At 35.1% G+C, this 22,339-nt stretch overlaps 2 protein-coding genes and 1 pseudogene across 4 annotated transcripts in view; all 3 read left to right on the top strand.

Moving 5' to 3' along the window:
- The window catches only part of LOC134240727 (tumor suppressor candidate 2-like), an 86,574-nt gene extending 77,214 nt beyond the window's left edge, over positions 1–9,360 (top strand). Inside the window, exon 4 of the transcript XR_009986508.1 lies at positions 9,084–9,360. The gene's annotated coding sequence lies outside the window, so the exon portion shown is untranslated. The remainder of the gene's footprint in view (positions 1–9,083) is intronic.
- On the top strand, positions 285–2,838 carry LOC134240725 (uncharacterized). 3 transcript variants are annotated; one of them, XM_062722787.1, is made up of 2 exons: positions 285–387; positions 757–2,837. In XM_062722787.1, exon 2 carries the CDS (start codon positions 777–779, stop codon positions 2,445–2,447), a length of 1,671 nt encoding a protein of 556 aa, XP_062578771.1. In that variant the 5' UTR covers positions 285–387; positions 757–776; the 3' UTR covers positions 2,448–2,837. The 3 variants fall into 3 exon arrangements, with proteins under 3 accessions (XP_062578771.1, XP_062578774.1, XP_062578773.1); XM_062722790.1 differs by having other exon boundaries at positions 306–396; positions 765–2,838; XM_062722789.1 differs by having other exon boundaries at positions 317–416; positions 757–2,838.
- Positions 302–22,125, top strand: LOC134240743 (uncharacterized; annotated as a pseudogene).
- Positions 22,126–22,339: the final 214 nt, after the last annotated feature.

The following is a 22,339-nucleotide window of genomic DNA, read 5'->3' as shown; positions in this document are numbered from 1 at the left end:
TTTTTCTGAGCAGTGATAGACGGGAAACGTCTATATTATTTCAGCTACATCTCAACTATTTGGAGACAATCATGAATGATATAAAAAAAATTGTTTTTATGTTCAAAGATTTATAAATGATAATAAAAAAGGAGCAATGTGGGTCTGACGATCTTCAGATTAGAGCTGTGTGAACCAAATGTATTTTAAAACTGAGAAGTTTGAATCATAGGCATTTATGAAAAATAAAAAATAAGGGGGAAAAGGTCTCCAAGTGGTTGTAACGCTGTAAGAGCGATAACTCTAATTTTCAGAACGTCAACAAACTCAGAAATATGGAGATGGCGAAACAGGGTCTAGACAATTTTAAATGAAAAAAAGAGAACTGACGAATTACTTTTCACAAATGTAAGGTAAGTTTCTCAGGGGCTACCATGGTAGATATTATTATTTGGAAATTAATCATAGAAACTGTTCGTTGCTGTTCTACTTTCATTTTGTGTATTTTCATGATACTTTTTCGGCGTTGTATCATTCTGTAGATCCTAATATATTTAGTTAATTGATTCCAACTATAACTTCTTGTAATTTCAAAGTAACAAATGAGATCGATACATTTTTATGATATGTTAAATATGTCTACTTTTGGTACCCGTTTTTGGGTTCGACCAGACTGGTTATGATCAGGAAGTGCTATGAATATTCATTTAGCATTAAAAAAATACTATTCAATTAAATGCTGGGCTAATTTTAATTCTAAAACATTTCTTGATTTAGAACTTCAGTCTGCAGGAACTATGGATCCCCGCCACAGTGCCCAGGATGTGATCAGATGTGACCTTTGTGAGACAGCTATTGTACAGATGTACTGTGATTTCTGTCATGTCAACCTTTGTAAACCCTGTATTGGAGAACACATTGTTGATGACTATAACAAACATCAAATTGTCCCATTCCAACAGAGAAAGTCCACCTTGATTTATCCAAAGTGTGCAACACATCCAACAAAAACTTGTGAAGTAAAATGTGTAGAATGTAACATTCCTGTTTGCCCTTCATGTTTTACCTTAAATACACATAAAGGACACAATATTTTAGAACTCTCAGAAGTATACAACTCAAAGAAAAAAGATATTGCAAAAGACACAGAGGAATTAGAAAACATTATTTCTCCAACATTCGAAGAAATCACAAATGATGTGGAAGTACAGATAGCTAACTTGGATGGAGAATATGAGAGACTTACAACAGGAGTGACAGAACATGGAAAACAATGGCACAAAGAAATTGACAATGCCATCAATGCCATGAAAAAAGAAATTGAAGATTTAAAAGGAAAACACTTTGACATTCTCAAGAAACATGCAGAAGAAGTGAAACAAATACAGTCCCTTATTGAACAAACTCTGCTCAACCTGAAGGAAATTGAAGAATCAAATGACGTGTTCATGACCATTGAATACAGCTCCAGAAATGAAGAATTCAGTAAACTTCCTCCTAAAGTTCTGGTATCACTGCCAATGTTTAATGCTAAACCAGTAGATAGAGAACAGCTTTACAAGTTGTTTGGATCTCTTGCACCTTTATCTACAATAACAGAAAAAAATGGCTACAAGATGAAGAAATTAGAAAGGTCAAGCGGAAGATTGTTGGAAGAACCAGAACTTATCACTTCTATAGATACTGGGTATGAAAACCATCGCTCTGTTGCCTGTCTCAGTGAAAAAGAAATCTGGATAAGTGGGCATAGCATCAGTGATATGAAATGCTTTGACATTCAAGGTTCACTTATCAAGACAATAACAAAAAAATCAGAGGGATTTCCAAATGATATATCAGTGACAGGTGATGGAGATCTATTGTACTCTGATGGGATAACAAGGACTGTGAATAAAGTAAAGAATGGACACACAGAGGAGATGATCAAACTATGGGGCTGGGTACCTATACAATTTTGCGTCAACTCCTCTGGTGATCTCCTGGTTACCATGCACAGTGATGATGATGATGATGATAAAACACAATCAAAAGTTGTGCGTTACTCAGGCTCCACAGAGAAACAAACAATTCAGTTTGATGAGGACGGTAAACCTCTGTATTCAGGAAATTATCACATTAAGTATATCAGTGAGAACAGAAACCTGGATATCTGTGTGGCTGACAGTATAGCTGGTGCTGTAGTGGTTGTCAATCAGGCTGGAAAACTTCGATTTAGATACACTGGTCATCCTTCTACCACACAGAACAAACCATTTAATCCTTATGGCATCACAACAGACAGTCAGAGTCAGATCCTGACAGCAGACGGTGATAACCACTGTATCCACATCCTAGACCAGGACGGACAGTTCCTCCGTTATATAGATAACTGTGATCTGAAGGATCCATTTGGATTATGTGTGTACAAAAATAATTTGTTTCTTGCTGAGTGGGGAGGAAAAGTTAAGAAAATTAAATATTTGGAATAGACTCCTTTGTATATAACTATATATATGCTTGTGTATAGGCTGTCATCATGACTCTATTTTGTAAATAAAATTGTTTCATTTATGTAAGTTATGATTTAAATGTGAAAACATGTTATTTATCTTTCAAGTTATCAGAATAGATTGCGATAATGTTGCTAGATTAATTATCAACAGCACGATATATAATATCAGTTGCCACAGCAATTTGTAATGTCAGTGAAATGATGTTTCATTGTTATGATAAAGATAAAAGATTGGATATAATTATTTATGTATCATTTTGCTGGTTTTCACTTTTAATGGAATTAATTGACACTCCTTAAAAACAATTCTGTTGAAGTCCTTATGATTGTAGCTACTTTTTACATATTCATGATATTTAAGACAAATTTTTTGAAAAACTTGAACAAAAGCATTACTTAAATATGATTTCTTAACTAAGCCTCTTTGATGAATTTGAAATTACCATTAAAAAAATGTTGGATCATTTATCTGATTTTTTTTTCTGAAAATTCTTTGATTTTATAAAGCATTATGTACCGGTATGCACTTATATTTATCACTAATTGCCTGCGTGACGCAGTGGTATAGTGGATACTTTAGAGTCACAGAATAAAGAGTTGATCATTAGGTAACGGGTTCGAATCTCACACTGTGATGTAAAAACCAGTCCTTTGGATGCGTAAATCGGGGTCCTGTGTCACAGTACATTTTGACGAAAAAAGATCCCAAGGTTATTCTACAAATTGTGAGGGGATAGAATGGGGTCACAATGGGGGATCAAAGTTTCGGAGAATTTCTCTAAAAAATATTCTCAATAATACAATGGGGGACAAAATTTTTACAGAGGGATGTTTATAGAAAGTAGAAATCAGCGAAGTCATATTGATATGGAAGTATCCTCAGGAACTTCAAGCCCCATTGAAATTTTCAATACAAGACAAATTTGTGATTTTTCCTTGCCGAGGTGCAAATTATGGCCATAAGACCTCTTATTCGAGACCATGTATTCCAACAATCTGTCAGAATTTTCATGCCTAACATTTGAATCCATCATATTTTGATTTTACTATAAAAAGATGTTAATGGGTACTTGACTACTTTGACTTCAAATTTCCTGTCAACTTCCCTTACTTGTGTAGCAATATACCCTCATCACCTACATGTGGGATTTACGTCTCTGAGTTGATTCAGAGCAAAAGCATGCTCTACTTACCAAGTTTCAAAAATGAGGAAGGCTATTGACAAACAAGTGGATGAAACAAGAACAACAATCTAATTTAAAGACGCCAACATCATTCAGGAAGTTGATGAAAATCTACCATTAAGTAAACTGTTGACTGACTTTTTCATACTTTATACACACTGAATTGTTTATAGCCAATGGATTTCCCCCCTTTTTCCCCAATCATGACAAAAGCACAAGGCGGATGTGACCGGTTTGAAGGGGATGCTCACTCCTCAAATGCATCTGATTCCATCTCTGTTTAAGAGATCCATACCGGTATTTGCTCTGCTCCTGATTTGTATTGTTTGTATGAACTAAAAAGATTAAACACTGCATGTTTATTATCTCCGTTTTTCATTTGTCTTCACTTGTGTGTGCTTATATACTAATACTTTGTATGACCAAACCATGACCCTTCCATTCTTAAAATTTTGACACATTTAACCATCGATACCTATACTGTGCTCATTGTTTATGCATAATAATACTCAAATGTTTTATTTTTCTTAGATTAAAGACAATTTATGATTACTTCCCTTACATATTAATACATGTACAGCAAACACTGTTCCCCAAGATGCTGTGGATCTAGATTGTGACACATTTTTGAAAAATTTGAATCCTTCTTACATATGCAAATATAAATAAGTGTGTGTGTGTGTAAATATTGGCTGCAGTTTTCCAAATAGCGGTATTACTGAGGTTTAATGGAATAGTAATAGATGTTGATTAACAAATGTTGGAAAAAGATTGGACAAAAAAACTTCTTTAAGCTTTTGAAGCTTAAATTCTGGCATAAAAACGAACTACATCTGAATATAACTGAACTATGATTATACACAACATGCCTTGTTATAGAACATAGGGTGTATAAATGAACGGGAGAAACAATTGTTATAGTTTTAATTATTTTGATATCACACACTAAGAACAATTTATAATAATTCTCTAAACACATGTATTTGTCTACACATTCATTTTTGTCATCTCACATAACGCACATAAATCAACATAACAAACACCTTTCACACATTACCGCACAAAATAATATCATTTATCAAAATCAGTAAAATCACAGTTAATTTTTTTATAAACAAAGAGGTCCTTATATATTCAGCCGTTGGCGTTCTTTGATGACTCGTTCAGGTGGTGCCTCGATGGACTCCAAACGTTTTCAGTGATGAGGCGGTCATACCACATGTGTCGCTTTGGCAGTGATAAGTCCTAACGAGATCTGAAAATACAGGAAGGGAATTGATCTTTTCTGTGGTAAAAAATTGACTTATTTAACAAATTTCATATTAATTTTTTTTATTCTTACTGCTTAGAAAATCGAAAATAACAACAAATCAAAAATGTTTTAAATACTAGAAAAAAATAAAATTTTATTCGGTTTTAAAAATTGAAGTTGACACATTGCAGCATTTTTTTCTAACGTCACCTTTTGTGCCAAAAATCTAGTCTTCACACTTTATTAGTTCGATCTTCATGGCCAAAATTTACTCAAGTATATATAAAATGTATATATAAGTACAATCATATACCTACTTAACAATATCACCTTCCAGGCCAACAATTCTCTTTATAAGGTACCTTTCTGGGTGTCGTGGAGATCTGTAAAATATACATTTTAAATATTTTGTGTAGAAAGAAAGGTTTTTATAGTTAAATTTTAAGCATAAAAAATGAGTAATCAAATAGAACAGTTACTGAATTTCAGGAATATCAATTCAGTTATACATTGTTGGTACACATTTTACTGAGATAAGGTGAATTATATGAATGTGTAAAGCATTGAATAAACTTCATGTAGTAGTATTCCTCCAATTTGAATTTTTACAATCAACTTTAGTCACAGATAAGGCTGGTTTCTATAAAACAACATAAAATCAATATCATGAAAGGAACATATACTAATAATTTTTCCTTCATAATTTTGACAAGCTGCTTGCACAGTAGGCACCAACTCTATACAGACACTGTGTGTATGCAGCATCATGTTAAAAGGCTAATAAAGCAAGTTAAACTCAGATGTTGAAAAGCCAACAAGTAAACAAGAATTCAGGGATAAAAAAAATCAATCGTTCCGCATCTTGATCTATCTAGAATTTCTGCACTTCAGATTGAAAATGAACAGATAGGACAAAAAAGCATGGCGCTGCTATATTGATTCCAAATTCAAAATCTATGGAGATAATTAAGTCAGAGGTCTAAAATCTTGTACCAAGCTTAATGGATGAATACAGATACTATAGATACTATAAATAGACAGACAGACATGAAAACAGAAAGAACTACCTGTGGTGCAGTCCAAATAAATTGGTGAAATATGAATATGATGTTCATGAAAAAACCTTTAAGTAATAGAGAAAGCAATAACAGTGATCAAAAATACTGCGAAATTAACACAAAAATCATCAGGGGCTCTTAACATAAAGCTTGCTAAGTTTTTGACTTAAGTAGGGTCGTAAGTACGTTTTAGGCATAATCTTAGGACCTGTCTAAGTACTACTTAAGTATCTCAAACCCGTAACATAAAGCGAACTTAGGTAGGTCCTAGCGAAGTCAAACTTATGTTAAAAATATTTCATATGAGTTAACTATGGTTTTTGATTTTATATTAGATATATTGCAAATGTTCACTTACCCTGTTATTATCGCAAACAAGAAAAGATAATCGACCGCCTATCCACTTGAAATTGAAACTCTAAAAAGTTCAAAACATTTTGAATCCCCGCTATGTATCAGGCCATGCGTGTCAGACGCAAAAACTGCAGAAGTTTAATGATATACTCATTTCCAATTTAATCAAGGATACCAAAAAATCGGACATTTTTTTCGTATATGTATGTCTCCACTTTACAAGCAATTCTCTCTCTCTCTCTATGGTTCTACATTTATTCTACTTTACAGATACTTTTTTATAACTCTCTCTTTTCTTTCAACTCATATTTTCAAATTGAACATACCGATCAACGGTCTATTACTGTGTTCAATTTCAATAACCAAGGTCCCACTAATTTTAGACGTATCCTTAAAATTAATTTTTGTATTTACATGTATGCTGTGTTGGAAGTGATATTGGAATCAGTGACCCCCCCCAAACGAAAAAATAAAATTCTTAAATCAGCGTCCAATAGAGATAATTATTTTCTTTAATGCATAATATGTATAGAGGAATGTTTTAACATCGAAAATCAACATTAAATAACTCTAAATATATGTACGAGAAAGTTAAGATATGCTTAAGTCACCTCTACCGGCCGCCTAAGTTTTGCTAAGATTACCAATACTTAGTACGCTTCTAGTTACGGACTTCAGTTTTAGACTGTACTTAAGTCCTACTTAAGCACAGTCTTAGACTTAAGTAGTCTTTATGTTACGACCCCCAGATGATAAAAAATTACCACAGCAGAGAAAAAATTATAAGGACATAAGCATTGTTTAATCTGATAAAAAAAGTGCTGGTGTCCTATCATAATTAGACTATAAATATAAGATTTATCTCCCTTACAATCACAATTATGTCACGCCAACCACTGTGTGATTCATCAACACTGCACTTAGAACGACGCATAATAATCTGCAACTGCACGATTCATCTCTGGCTTAGGTGTGCTTTGATGTTTTGTTTTTCAGAAACTAGCTTGCTTAAAATTAACAGCAGTGCAGCCACGGCATTCACATGACATCATCTTTTAAACCATGAAGTTATCAAAACTGTCATTGGAAAGTCTCGAAACTATATGCTCAATAAACTAATCTTTTTTTCAGGTACTGTATTAATCTAATTGAAAATGTTCAACAAAACGTTTCCATTGTCTACATTCAGTATTTCACGATTATTTAGAAAGAAGCACTGATGATGAAGATGGGGACTTTGCTCATAGTTTTATGAAAAAAAAGGAGGTCACACAGTAATGGAGCAACACTGTCAGAATCTCACACCAGAGGTAGTGTTTAATGCATTGTTTTCTTATGAAGGCGGGTGGGGGGGGGGGGGTTCCGGCAAATTATCCATCAGATATAACTTCATTTTTCAGATGAATATGATACCTTAAGCTGTCAACTATCATTTGGCAAAGAAACATTCCATACATTTTAGTTTAAAAATTTGATCATTTTTACATATCTTTATATGGAGCTCTTTTTCTAAAGGAGATCCATATAGTCTAAAAATAACTGTTACCCCCTTTAATTATAGTCTGTCTAGATGATTGATCCCTTAGCTGTAGAACTGTAGCTCTCGGAAAAAATTATTTTTGACAGACCAGAGAGCTACAGGGCTGTTTCTTGATTTATTTCTGGTTTTCAAATCGCTTTTTTCAAAAACTACTTTCAAATACTATGTCTTTTGCTTTTTCACAAAAAAATTTTCCTTATAACTGTTTTAAAAAGTCCTTGATATTGAGACCATCGAAAATTTCGCCTATTTACATTACTTTAATATAATGGACGGCAAGATACTACATGTATATGCGTTCCTAATTTAGTGTATATTCAAAATCTAGCACAATCACTAATTCGTGAATTAGCCTTACACACAAATGTGCCATTCATTGCATTTATAAATTATGTGTTAGGGTATTCTTAAATGTTTTAAATGCTTTAGGTATACTGTTTCAAATTTCCATACAAAATTCAAATATATGTCTATTTGTATTTACATCATGTACACAATAGAGTAAATTAATCCAATGTCAAAAAGATAGGTCTACAGTAATGAGTATATCAAGCAAATATTTTCCAAACAAATGGTCATTTCAGTTTCAGTCTTGTACATCGTTAAATTGTTTTAATCTTTGTCTTGGATTTTCTTTTTTCTGGGTGAAGTAAAACTTCCTATTCCAAGACTTCACATGGATTTTCCTGTTGTGATATGTGAGGCGCCATATTCCAATTAACCTCAATATTTATAAATGTGTTATGCTAGGCGCCATATTCCAGTTGACCTCAATATTTATACATTTAAATATGTGGACCTCATCCCTAAATGGAGGTGTTTATTCCATATTTTGTGAAGAATGTAACTTGACATGAAGGGAAATAATAATAGTTCTGAACCAACACTGAAAGCAAAATAGTACGAAAACATACAAAGGAATATTTCTGTTAAGGAAACACTTTTGTGAAATAGTGGATATGTACATATAACAAACTTCGTAAATGTGAAGATAGTACTGATTTTTTTATCACTTGAATATTAACATATAAACTAACTTAGGGAATTCCTGACTGCTTGAATGGATGTGTTTTCTGAAAAAGAGCATTCCCTGTTATCACGTTTACAGTACACATACTTCAGAGTTATTCCACTAGGACGGGCGTACTTATTGATTAAGGATTAGTATATACAGTGTATTACAATCAGTAATGACTTTCAGTTTATCTGCGATGTGAAGTATGAGGTTTCAAGGATGAATAAAACTGTACAGTAATAGATCACATGCTGTTCATTTTATATAATACTGCTGTATATACTGAAAGTAATTGTGAAGTTTTTTGCATTAGGACTTCAATGTATGTAATCTGTGATTTGTGCAATGATTGATTTTTTTGCAAATTGTCGTAACATTTAAAAGTGTAGTATATTGTGTTCCAGTCTTGTGAGTTTTCCGTAGATATTGTTCTTGTAAAAAAAGAACATTTATTTATTACAAAGAGATATAAAGTTCAAGTATTATCAAATATATGACCAATTTGTTCTAATCATGGAATACTTAATTTATCTGTAAATTTAAATCAATCATGTTAATTGAAATGTGGCTGTAAAATTTTTAATAAAAAGTGTATATAGTACTGTGCAATGTTTCATTGATGTTTCAATAAAATGTATAACTGTTGGCATAATACATTATAATTATTACAAGTTTTTCATCCTTCATCTTTTATCCATAAAAGAAATGACAACCAAAATGTTAATGTATATTAAAGATTACTTAATTTTCCCGACACCTCATTTTTGCGAGACATCCATTTCCTCTTCATAAGCGAGACACAATTTTCATGAATTGTAGTTATTGCTCTATAAATAATCTATATGAAAATTAATATATGCAAGAATGACATTTTCGCGAGCACACTGTCTTGTGTAATTACGAGAAAATAAAGTTCTTGAAGATAAAAAGTGATCTACAGTATATGAATATTTTTTATACCACTTGAGCACACTTTAAAACCTGTCTCCTCTAAACAAAAATTGATTTCTCGATTAAATTTTTACTTGACAATGGTACATGTACTTATTATATATTTCAATTTTCAAATAAAAATCTGTGAACTTCACTTATAAAATGAAACTGTAAATTAAACTTTGGTCAAAATATCAATTGAATAAATTTTCTGAGCTACTTTTGATGATCAAACTTAATTTTTTCATGTTTATTTTTAAAATTCTAAACATTGTGATGAATGCCATTCCTAAAACGCAAAATTTTAAAGTTGTCAAAGTCTGTTCAGTTTGGCATTTATTATTTTTTCCTCAATATTCATGGATCCAACTGTTATACGTGAATACCGACCCTTTAGATGAGACCGTAAAAGTATAAACCAAGGTCCCGTGTAGCAGGAAAACGACACACCCCCACTATCCTGATTGCATTTACTTTCCGGCACTGATGATATGTACTTCCCTCTGAGTACAATATAATTAAACAAGGCTGTTGGAAGAGTCGATCACTTTAATGCAACAAAAACATAACAGAGTAGTATAATACATATAACAAAAGATATTGATACATTCCATTGAGTACCTGATTACAACAATACAGGTAAGAGTCCTGTACCCTAGGCTATTGATACGGTCTACCGAGTACTACAGAACAGGTAAGAGTCCAATACCCTAAGCTATTGATACAGTCTACCGAGTACTACAGGACAGGTAAGTGACTGAACCCTAGGCTATTGATACTGTCTACCGAGCACTACAGGATAGGTAAGAGATCAGTACCCTAGGCTATTGATACGGTTTACCGAGTACTACAAGACAAGTTAGAGTTCAATACCCTAGGCTATTGATACGAACTACTGAGTACTACAAGACAGGTAAGAGACCAGTACCCTAGGCTATTGATACGGTCAACCGAGTACTACAAGACAGGTAAGAGACCGAACCCTAGGCTATTGATACGACGTACAGAGTACTACAGGACAGGTAAGAGACCGAACCCTAGGCTATTGATACGGTCTATCAAGTACTACAGGACAGGAAAGAGACCGAACCCTAGGCTATTGATACGGTCTACCGAGTACTACAGGACAGGTTAGAGTCCAGTACCTTAGGCTATTGATACAGTCTACCAAGTACTACAGGACAGGTAAGAGTCCAATACCCTAGCCTATTGATACGGTCTACCGAGTACTACAAGACAGGTAAGAGACTGAACCCTAGGCTATTGATACGATGTACCGAGTACTACAGGACAGGTTAAAGTCCAATACCCTAGGCTATTGATATGGTCTACCGAATACTACAGGACAGGTAAGAGACTGAACCCTAGGCTATTAATACAGTCTACTGAGTACTACAGGACAGGTAAGAGACTGAACCCTAGGCTATTGATACGATGTACCGAGTACTACAGGACAGGTTATAGTCCAATACCCTAGGCTATTGATATGGTCTACCGAATACTACAGGACAGGTAAGAGACTGAACCCTCGGCTATTGATATAGTCTACTGAGTACTACAGGACAGGTAAGTGATCAGTACCATAAGCTATTGATATGTTCTACAGAGTACTACAAGACACTAAGAGTCCAATACCCTAGGCTATTGATACGGTCTACTGAGTACTACAGGACAGGTAAGAGTCCAATACCCTAGGCTATTGATAGGGTCTTCCGAGTACTACAGGACAGGTAAGAGTCCAGTACCCTAGGCTATTGATACGGTCTACCGAGTACTACAGGACAGGCAAGAGACTGAACCCTAGACTATTGATATGGTCTACTGAGTACTACAGGACAGGTAAGAGTCCAATACCCTAGGCTATTGATACAGTCTACCGAGTACTACAGGACAGGAAAGAGACTGAACCCTAGGCTATTGATACGGTCTACCGAGTACTACAGGACAGGTAAGAGTCCAGTACCCTAAGCTATTGATACAGTCTAACGAGTACTACAGGACAAGTAAGTGATCAATACCCTAGGCTATTGATATGGTCTACCGAGTACTACAGGACAGGTAAGTGACTGAACCCTAGGCTATTGATACGGTCTACCGAGTACTACAGGACAGGTAAGTGACCGAACCCTAGGCTATTGATACAGTCTACTGAGTGCTACAGGACAGGTAAGAGTCCAGTACCCTAGGCTATTGATACGGTCTACCGAATACTACAGGACAGGCAAGAGACTGAACCCTAGGCTATTGATATGGTCTACCGAGTACTACAGGACAGGTAAGTGACTGAACCCTAGGCTATTGATACAGTCTACTGAGTACTACAGGACTGGTAAGAGATCAGTACCCTAGGCTATTGATACAGTCTACTGAGTACTACAGGACAGGTAAGAGTCCAGTACCCTAGACTATTGATACGGTCTATTGAGTACTATATGACAGGTAAGGGTCCAGTGCCCTAGGCTATTGATACAGTCTACCAAGTAAAATATATGTGACATATTTGTATCTATAAAGTATTAGGCTATCAATACATTCTACTGAGCATACTATTAAGTGATACACATGTACTTAAGCAATTGATACATTGAATTTTTTTGCATTGTAATTTGTAAGAAAAATCTATGTGACACACCTATACATGTACTAAGATTTTTAATATTATTATGAAATCATGATTGATGTAGTTGTTATGATGAAAGTTTCATTGGTCATCAGAGTTAAAATATAATGGAATTCAGGTATATTTTTTAGTAATTTGATCCTGTACTGATCGCTCTGTGAGAGTGCATCTCTCATCTGCTGCTTCATATGGTAGGCCACTTCTCTTACATATGAGATATACTATGGCCTCTTTAATCAACACCAGGTTCATGTAATACACACCCATACTGAAATTAAAAAAACGCAAATAAGAAATTTTTAAATGAGGTTGAAAGTAAAATGTGGACAGGTCTTGTATCCATCTGGAAGGTTATCCCAGCTGCACTCTGGTAATGACATCATCACTGCAAGCATGTGCTTACATGGCAAATGATGTCTTGAGTAGTCAAGACAGGTACATGTGGGTTCAGTGTCTGAAAACATCACCCGATACATGTTGTTCGAGTCAACACTATGCACAGCATAAGCCCTGTCTTCAACCTCCTGTATATTTTCTATTGGTATGTTTTGAATTTCAGGAGGAATTCTTTTGATGCAATGTTCAACAAGCATCCTTGGTTTGTTGTGTAAAAATTTTGGAACACTTGATGAGTACTTCTTGCAAAACTCAAAACTCTGGATATTGTAATTGAGATAACTGCAAAATAAAATAAAACTGTATCATTGCCATATCTTATTTAAAATACATGTACAATGTATACTCTTTTCAACAATTCATCTAACCAGAAAAGTACGGTATAGCGGGTTATTTTAGCGGAATGCTAATTTTGACTTATTTTGGCATTTTGAGGGTAGCCCGCTAAAATTTTAATTGCTAGAATAGTAAGTTATCTTCTAAGTGTTCATCTGCAAAGAGCTGAAACTCTGAGTGCACTAAAATAAATTACGCCAAAATTAATAGCATACCTTTGAGCAGGTATAAAACACCAAATTTTACACCCGCCAAGAAAAATCACTATACGGTATGTACCTGGTATATAAAATTCACCTTGCATGTCTGGCATGCATGTACTATAGTCCAAACCCATAAAATCTTTCAAATTTTGCAACTACATTGTATGTCACATTAAATCCCCATTCAAAATGTTTCTTTTTTGTGTTGTTTTAATGGTTTTTGTTTCTTTTTTGTGTGTTTGTTTTATTGAATTTTATTGGTGTGTTTCTCTGTGAATGTCGGAATGAAAAAGAGAAATATGAGAATTAAATACCTCCTATAACTGTCTGGTAAGAAATTGGAGACCAATGTCGCAATCATGGTACAAAGACTACCTTCACTGTAGTGAGACAGGTAGCCTCTTTTGAACTCCTGGTGTTTTCTCTCTAAGCCATTTGTTGTTGTCATTCTTATGTTGTAAGTCTTTTCCCTGAAGGTTTTAACCCATCTCTGAAAAGAAAAAAATCAGTGTTAAATAAAAAAAAATACATGTTAAGAAAAAATAATGAAAACTAGAGAATCATTGCATTTTTTGATGTTGTCAATGAGTACCTTTTTAATCGTCGAACACTGCGAGTACTAGCTACATGTAAAACATTTCACTAATTTTAGGTACTGTTGATCTAGTGATTACATTGTAATGGATCATATTGTTTTGATTAGTACTCGATCGGAAGATGAAGACAGTAAACAGGTTACTAAATATTGTCCAATTCGACAACATTATTTTTTGTGAATAAAAAATCTTGCTACAGTAAATCTGGGTTATAACAAAGTCACTTAAGGAAATACTTCCCTATACCTGTAATTTGTTATTTCCGCATGAGGAATTTGTTAAATGTATTAAGCTGGGGATCCAATTAAAAATAACTTTGCTGTATATGTGAATTGGCTCTACATCCTTATTTGTACTACACAAGTTTTGCTTTATTTTCTTAATAAGTTTTAACATCCATTATAATTATTTTCATTATATAGATTATACCTTGAAAAGATTGTATACTACAATTTTCCATTAAATCTTACATGTGAAACTGATAGCCACTGTTTGTCAAACCACTTCCTCAGTTGTTGATTGTTCAGCCAATGAATGCTTTCTTTAAGGTTGTCTACAGCTTCTTTGTATTCAATTGCAGAATTGGCATTAGCTATTCCTCTCATTCTGTAAAAAGTATTAACAAGAAATAATTAATTATATTTAAACAATGCACATTTTCCAATTAATTTTACCATGAATCATTCTCTTTAGAATTTTGCATTACAATATTTTAAAAAAAATTTATGCAAAAGAGAAAATACACACACAATTAAATATGACACAAATTACTGAGTACATGTACAATAATCACATGTATACACTTACAGTTCAATAACCTCATCCTGATTTGAACCAACACCATGCTTTATCTGTTTCAACCACCGTGTCCATGATTGTTCACGATGAAAAGAACACAGATATACAGTACAGTCTGTTAAAAAAGAAATTCATTAATTAAACAAAATATCAGAGGATTTCAGTGATTAAAATATTTGGTTTACAATGTGATAAAATACACTTGTAGAATATCACCATAATTTTTTTTTACCTTCAAATACTTCCTCAACTGCTTGGATTTCCCTTTCATCATAGTCAGTCATGAAATAGCTAGGATTCCATTCCGGATTCCATTCCTTAATTTTTTTAAGCCCTCCTGAATAGACTTTTTTGTTTCGGTCGCAACAACAAAAGAACCACAAATGGAATGCCCAACATTAGTCTGCACACAAATGAAAAAAAGAGGAAGGGCATACCTTGAGGTCTTATATGTGGCATCCATGATGCAAATGTCTCTCCCATACAAGTTTAAGAGACGTTTTTGCCAGGTGGTCTGGTGAACAAACAGAAAGTCCTCTGATGGAATGTCTCCATGGGTAGTGGTATCATATCTGTGTTTAAAAAATTTATCGGTAATACATACAAAGGAAACTTCTAGATCATTTTATCAGAAGCAATTAGGTTTGAAACTTTTGATAAACTTACGATGTCCTAAGGAAGAAGTTGTCCTCTGGATTACTCTCTTGCCAGGTCTCCACCAGAGACTCGAGGTTCAGCTGGTCATCTTTGGAAAACCTAGATGCAATCATTCGCAATCATTCATTATTGCACTTCAGAATCTGGGATTCAGTTGCTTAAATACTAATGGAAATTTTTATGAATAAAACCTCATAATTAAAGAAATATATATTCTTGCTTAAGTCGACCTTTGACGAAAGGTAAATAATCCTTCTTTCTCTTATCTTAAGATTACATACGAAATACAAATTAGGAACATTTATAATTCAATACCTCAAGCTGTTAATGGCAATATCCATGTGGTTTTTAATGTCCTTGTCCAATGAAAAAAATCTTCTGTTAGTTCTGGGAATATCCTCATCTGGACATAAGTCATTTTTCACAGAGATTAGTAGGTGTCTCTTCATTTCAGAAACATTTCTCACCCCATCAGCTACAAGTTCTTTTATGCGTGTAACTAATCTCGGATCAATGCGCTGAGTAAATCCTGCAAACTACACGGGAAAAATTTTGTACTATTTTTAACAATTCAAAATATAGTATACAAAGTATCTAGAATTCTGGTTACTGATGATTAACACTTACCTCTCCAGTAAGGTGGTTCTTGTGGTCTTTGACACTTGGATATGACACCAAATAAACAAGGGATTTTTGAATTGTGTCTCTGTTTGCAAAAGCTTGTTTGAGATTTCTAGATATCTTTCTTTTCATCAATTTGTTGTTATATGAATCTACCTAAAAAAGACAAAATATTGTATATCTTCTTTTTAAAATCATTTATTAACTTACCTTATAACTGTGCAAGATTAGTACTTAATAGAAATACTGTCCATAAATTTCTTTTAAACATCCAAACACTTAATTTTTTTTCATAATTAAGCCACTTGTCTATATGTTAATTTTTATTTTTCAAGTAATTTTTTTTTATGAAAGATTACATACAACAATTACATGTATCAGACATACATACTGTAATTACAGGGTTATTTTGTTCCATGTATTTTTTGCACTTTTACATTTGTGAACAATTTTGCTCCATATAAAATTCGCCCTGACATAGTTTTTATAGCAATCATTATGTAATTCCTTGAATTCACCCCTGTTTAAATTTGCCCAAATAAGGGTAAGGCAAAACAGGCAAAAATAAAACAGGATGAAAATTTCACTGTATACAGTAACTATTAAAGATCTCTCAAACACAATTTATCTATATTTACAATACCGGGTACATGTATTTCAGTTATATTTCTACAGTTCTATTCAAGGTTTGTTGAATAGTGTCATTTATCATTTACTGTAAACCAACTTTTATTCGGGACAACATTATTTTGCGATTTACCAGGGGTAAAGACAACTTACACGTCTTTGTTTTTTTTTCTCCTTTGCTCTCCTCTGTCTATCTGGTCCATGGTGACATTCTTTTACCATCCATCCTATGTTGATGTAAGGAGTGCCATCAAATTCAACAGAAGGACTAGCTGTTTCTTGACAATCTTGCCAAAGAATTTTGTGACCGTTTAAAGATAAAACATCTAAAATGTAACATTTAAAAAGTGTGACATAATTTTCAATATAAAAAATGCAAATGCAATTGTAAAACACAAACTTTTTATTCTAAATATTTGAAAGTGTTCTGGTCACTTACCAGTCCTGTAGTACTCGGTAGACCTTACCAATAGCCTAGGGTTCTGGTCACTCAACTATCTTGTAATACTCAGTATACCATATCAATAGCCTAGGATATTGGATTCTTGCCTGTCTTGTAGTACTCAGTAGACCGTATCAATAGCCTAGGGTATTGGACTCTTACCTGTCTTGTAGTACTCAATAGACTGTATAAAAAGCCTAGGGTTCAGTCACTTACCTGTAATGTACTACTTGGTAGACCGTATCAATAGCCTAGGGTACTGATCTCTTACCTGTCCAGTAGTACTCTGACAGTAGACTATATCAATAGCCTAGAGTTCAGTCACTTACCTGTCCTGTAGTACTCAGTACACCATATCAATAGCCTAAGGTATTTGATTCTTACCTGTTCTGTAGTACTCAGTAGACCGTATCAATAGCCTAGGGTTCAGTCACTTACCTGTCCTGTAGTACTCGGTAGACCGTATCAATAGCCTAGTCTCTTACCTGTCATGTAGTACTCGGTAGACCGTATCAATAGCCTAGGGTACTGGACTCTCACCTGTATTGTTGTACTCAGTAGACCGTATCAATAGCCTAGGGTACTGGACTCTCACCTGTATTGTAGTACTCAGTAGACCGTATCAATAGCCTAGGGTTCAGTCACTTACTTGTCCTGTAATACTCAGTAGACTGTATCAATAGCCTAGGGTACTGGACTCTACCTGTCCTGTAGTACTCAGTAGACCGTATCAATAGCCTAGGGTACTGGACTCTTACCTGTTCTGTAGTACTCAGTAGACCGTATCAATAGCCTAGGGTTCAGTCACTTACCTGTCCTGTAGTACTCGGTAGACCGTATCAATAGCCTAGGGTACTGATTTTTTACCTCTCCTGTAGTCCGCGATAGATAGTATCAATAGCGTAGGGTTCAGTCACTTACCTGTCCTGTAGTAATTGGTAGACTGTATCAATAGCCTAGGGTACTGATCTCTTACCTGTCCTGTAGTACTCAGTAGACCGTATCAATAGCCTAGGGTTCTGGTCACTAACCTGTCCTGTAGTACTCGGTAGACCATAACAATAGCCTAGGGTACTAGTCTCTTACCTGTCCTGTAGTACTCGGTAGACCGTATCAATAGCCTAGAGTTCGGTCACTTACCTGTAATGAAGTACTCGGTAGACTGTATCAATAGCCTAGGGTACTGGACTCTTACCTGTCCTCTAGTACTCAGTAGACCGTATCAATAGCCTAGGGTACAGATCTCTTACCTGTAATGTAGTACTCAGTAGACCATATCAATAGCCTAGGGTACTGATCTCTTACCTGTCCAGTAGTACTCAGTAGACTATATCAATACCCTAGAGTTCAGTCACTTACCTGTCCTGTAGTACTCAGTACACCATATCAATAGCCTAGGGTATTTGATTCTTGCCTGTCTTGTAGTACTCAGTAGACCGTATCAATAGCCTAGGGTATTGGACTCTTACCTGTCTTGTAGTACTAAATAGACCGTATCAATAGCCTAGGGTTATGGTCACTTTCCGGTCCTGTAGTACTCGGTAGACTGTATCAATAGCCTAAGGTTCTGGTCACTTACCTGTCTTGTAGTACTTAGTAGACCGTATCAATAGCGTAGGGTACTGGACTCTTACCTGTCCTGTAGTACTCAGTAGACCCTATCAATACCTAGGGTTCAGTCACTTACCTGTCCTGTAGTACTCGGTAGACCGTATCAATAGCCTAGGGTACGGTCACTTACCTGTCCTGTAGTACTCAGTAGAATGTATCAATAGCCTAGGGTATTGGACACTTACCTGTCCTGTAGTACTCGGTCTACGGTATCGATAGCCTAGGGTTCTGGTCACTTACCTGTCCTGTAGTTCTCGGTAGACCAAATCAATAGCCTACGGTTCGGTCACTTACATGTCCTGTAATACTAAGTAGATTGTATCAATAGCCTAGGGTACTGGACTCTACCTGTCCTGTAGTACTCAGTAGACCGTATCAATAGCCTAGGGTACTGGACTCTTATCTGTCCTGTAGTACTCAGTAGACCGTATCAATAGCCTAGGGTTCAGTCACTTACCTGTCCTGTAGTACTCGGTAGACTGTATCAATAGCCTAGGGTACGGTCACTTACCTGTCCTGTAGTACTCGGTAGACTGTATCAATAGTCTAGGGTATTGGACTCTTACCTGTCTTGTAGTACTCAATAGACCGTATCAATAGCCTAGGGTACTGATCTCTTACCTGTCCTGTGGTACTCAGTAGACTATATCAATAGCCTAGGGTACTGGACTCTTACCTGTCCTGTAGTACTCAGTAGACCGTATCAATAGCCCAAGGTATTGGACTCTTACAGGTAATGTAGTACTTGGTAGACTGTATCAATAGCCTAGGGTACTGATTTTTTACCTGTACTGTGATCCGCGGTAGACCATATCAATAGCCTAGGGTTCAGTCTCTTGCCTGTCCTGTAGTACTCGGTAGACTGTATCAATAGCCTAGGGTACTGGACTCTTACCTGTCCTGTAGTACTCAGAAGACCATATCAATAGCATAGGGTTCTGGTCACTTACCTGGCGTATCGTATTTTCGACCTATTTAGATGTAATTTATTAATTTTTTGCAAACTTTATAGAGGCTGGAAAACTATGGGCTTATGTCATGTAGCCTCCATTTAAGTAATATTCACAGCAAGCGCAAGTAAATCTTACCTCCGGGTTGCAAACTGAAGTGTCTTTTGTTACTTATCCTCTGTGTGATGAACCGCGATGTTGTGTCCCGTTCTAAATTTTCAATAAACGATTCTAACTTTTGGTACTCATCAAATGTAGCAATGTGCGGCATGATGGCATGGGATTGTTTACATTAGGAACGCGCGCGAAATCATTCAAAATAATTCGGACAAGAATAAGTCGGATTATTTAATTAAATCGTGTTGTTATTGTAACACAAATAATAATCAAAATATCAACGAATATAGTTTAATTTAAGTAATAAATCTTGTTCAATACAATGACCCATACATTTTTTTCAATAGGATATGAGCTCATGATCGAGCTCACAGGCGCCCGTGATCGCGCTGTATTTATTGAAATGAAAACAATACAAAAGAATACATTGTGCAAATTACTTTTTCCTTTTTGTGATCAAAATTTTCCCAGATCAAGGACTACAATTAGCTTTGTAATAATATGTGTGTATATGAATGAAAAAATTCCGGGAATAAAATGATAGATCGGATTCCTTTTTTTCTTTAGATTCACCTCATAAATATTCATGTATACCTCAGGCTCGTGATATTTAGACACAACCAATTTTAATACTAAAACATTTCTTGATTTGTAGAACGTCTGCAGAAACTATGGATCCTCGCCTCAGTGCCCAGGATGTGATCAGATGTGACCTTTGTGAGACAGCTATAGTACAGATGTACTGTGATTTCTGTCTTGTCAACCTTTGTAAACCCTGTATTGGAGAACACATTGCTGATGAATATGACAAACATAAAATTGTCCCATTCCAACAAAGAAAAACAACCTTAATTTATCCAAAGTGTGCAACACATCCAACCAAAACTTGCGAATTAAAATGCAAGGAATGTGACATTCCTGTTTGTTCCTTATGCTCTGTATCACAACATCATAAAGGACACGATTTCTTAATTATCGCTGAAATATTCAACTCAAAGAAAAATGATATCGCAAAAGAGACAGCGGAATTGGAAAACATAATTTCTCAAACATACGAAGAAATGACAAATGATCTAGAAACACAGATAGCTAACTTGGATGGAAAATATGAGAAACTTACAACAGCAGTGACAGAACATGGAAAACAATGGCACAGAGAAATTGACAATGTCATCAACGCACTGAAAAAAGAAATTAGAGATTTAAAAGGCAAACACTTTGACATTCTCAAGAAACATGCAGAAGAAGTGAAACAAATACAGTCTCTTATTGAACAAACTCTGTTCAACCTGAAGAAAATTGAAGAATCAAATGAAGTGTCCATGAGCATAGAATACAGCTCCAGGAACAAAGAATTCAGTTAACTTCCTCCTAAAGTTCAGGTATCACTTCCAATGTTTAATCCCAAACCAGTAGATAGAGATCAACTTTACAAGTTGTTTGGATCACTTGCATCACTATCTACCACAACAGAAGAAAATGGATACCAACTTAAGAAATTAGAAAAGTCAAGCAGAATATTGCTGGAAGAACCAGAACTTATCAGTTCTATAGATACTGGGTATGAAAACCTCCGCTCTGTTACCTGTCTCAGTGAAGAAGAAATCTGGACAAGTGCACGTAGAGTCAGTGATATGAAATGCTTCAACATTCAAGGTTCACTTATCAAGACAATCAAAACAAAATCAGGGGAATGGCCACGTGATATAGCAGTGACAGGTGATGGGGATCTATTGTACTCTGATGGGAAAACAAGGACTGTGAATAAAGTTAGGAATGGACAGACAGAGGAGATGATCAGACTACAGGGCTGGGTACCAGTTAATCTCTGTGTCACCTCCTCTGGTGATCTCCTGGTTACCATGTACAGTGATGATCAAACACAATCCAAAGTTGTCCGTTACTCAGGCTCCACAAAGAAACAAACAATCCAGTTTGATGAGGAGGGTAAACCGCTGTATTCAGGAAATGACAAGCTTAAATACATCACTGAGAACAGAAACCAGGATATCTGTGTGGCTGACTGTGAAGCTGGTGCTGTAGTGGTTGTAAATAAAGCAGGAAAACTCCGATTTAGATACACTGGTCATCGTTCTGCAACTAAGAACAAACCATTTGAACCTTATGGCATCACAGCAGACAGCCAGAGTCAGACCCTGACAGCAGACAGTGATAACCACTGTATCCACATCCTAGACCAGGACGGACAGTTCCTCCGTTATATAGATAACTGTGATTTGAAGGATCCATTTCGTTTATGTGTGAATAAAGATAATTTGTTTATTGCTGAGTGGGGAGGAAAAGTTAAGAAAATTAAATATCTGGAATATACATCCATACTGTAGAAGCACAAATTTTCATGGGGATTAAATTTCGTTGATTTGTCTTCTGAAATAATTTCATGGGCATTTAATTTTGTTGTTTTGAGAGTAAGCCTTTTCAATATATAGTCATATAAAATTTTGCGTGGAATTCAATTTCGTTCAAAATTGTAAACAACGAAATAAACGAAATTTAATCCCCCACGAATATTTGTGCTTTTACAGTATATGCTTGTGT

This window comes from Saccostrea cucullata, unplaced genomic scaffold (genome assembly GCF_032062105.1).
Source record: "Saccostrea cucullata isolate Sc308-1 unplaced genomic scaffold, CSIRO_AGI_Scuc_v1 ctg906, whole genome shotgun sequence".
NCBI classification, from domain to species: Eukaryota; Metazoa; Mollusca; class Bivalvia; order Ostreida; family Ostreidae; genus Saccostrea; species Saccostrea cuccullata.
Note: the sequence above shows the minus strand (reverse complement) of the source record. Positions and strands in the feature narration are given on the sequence as shown.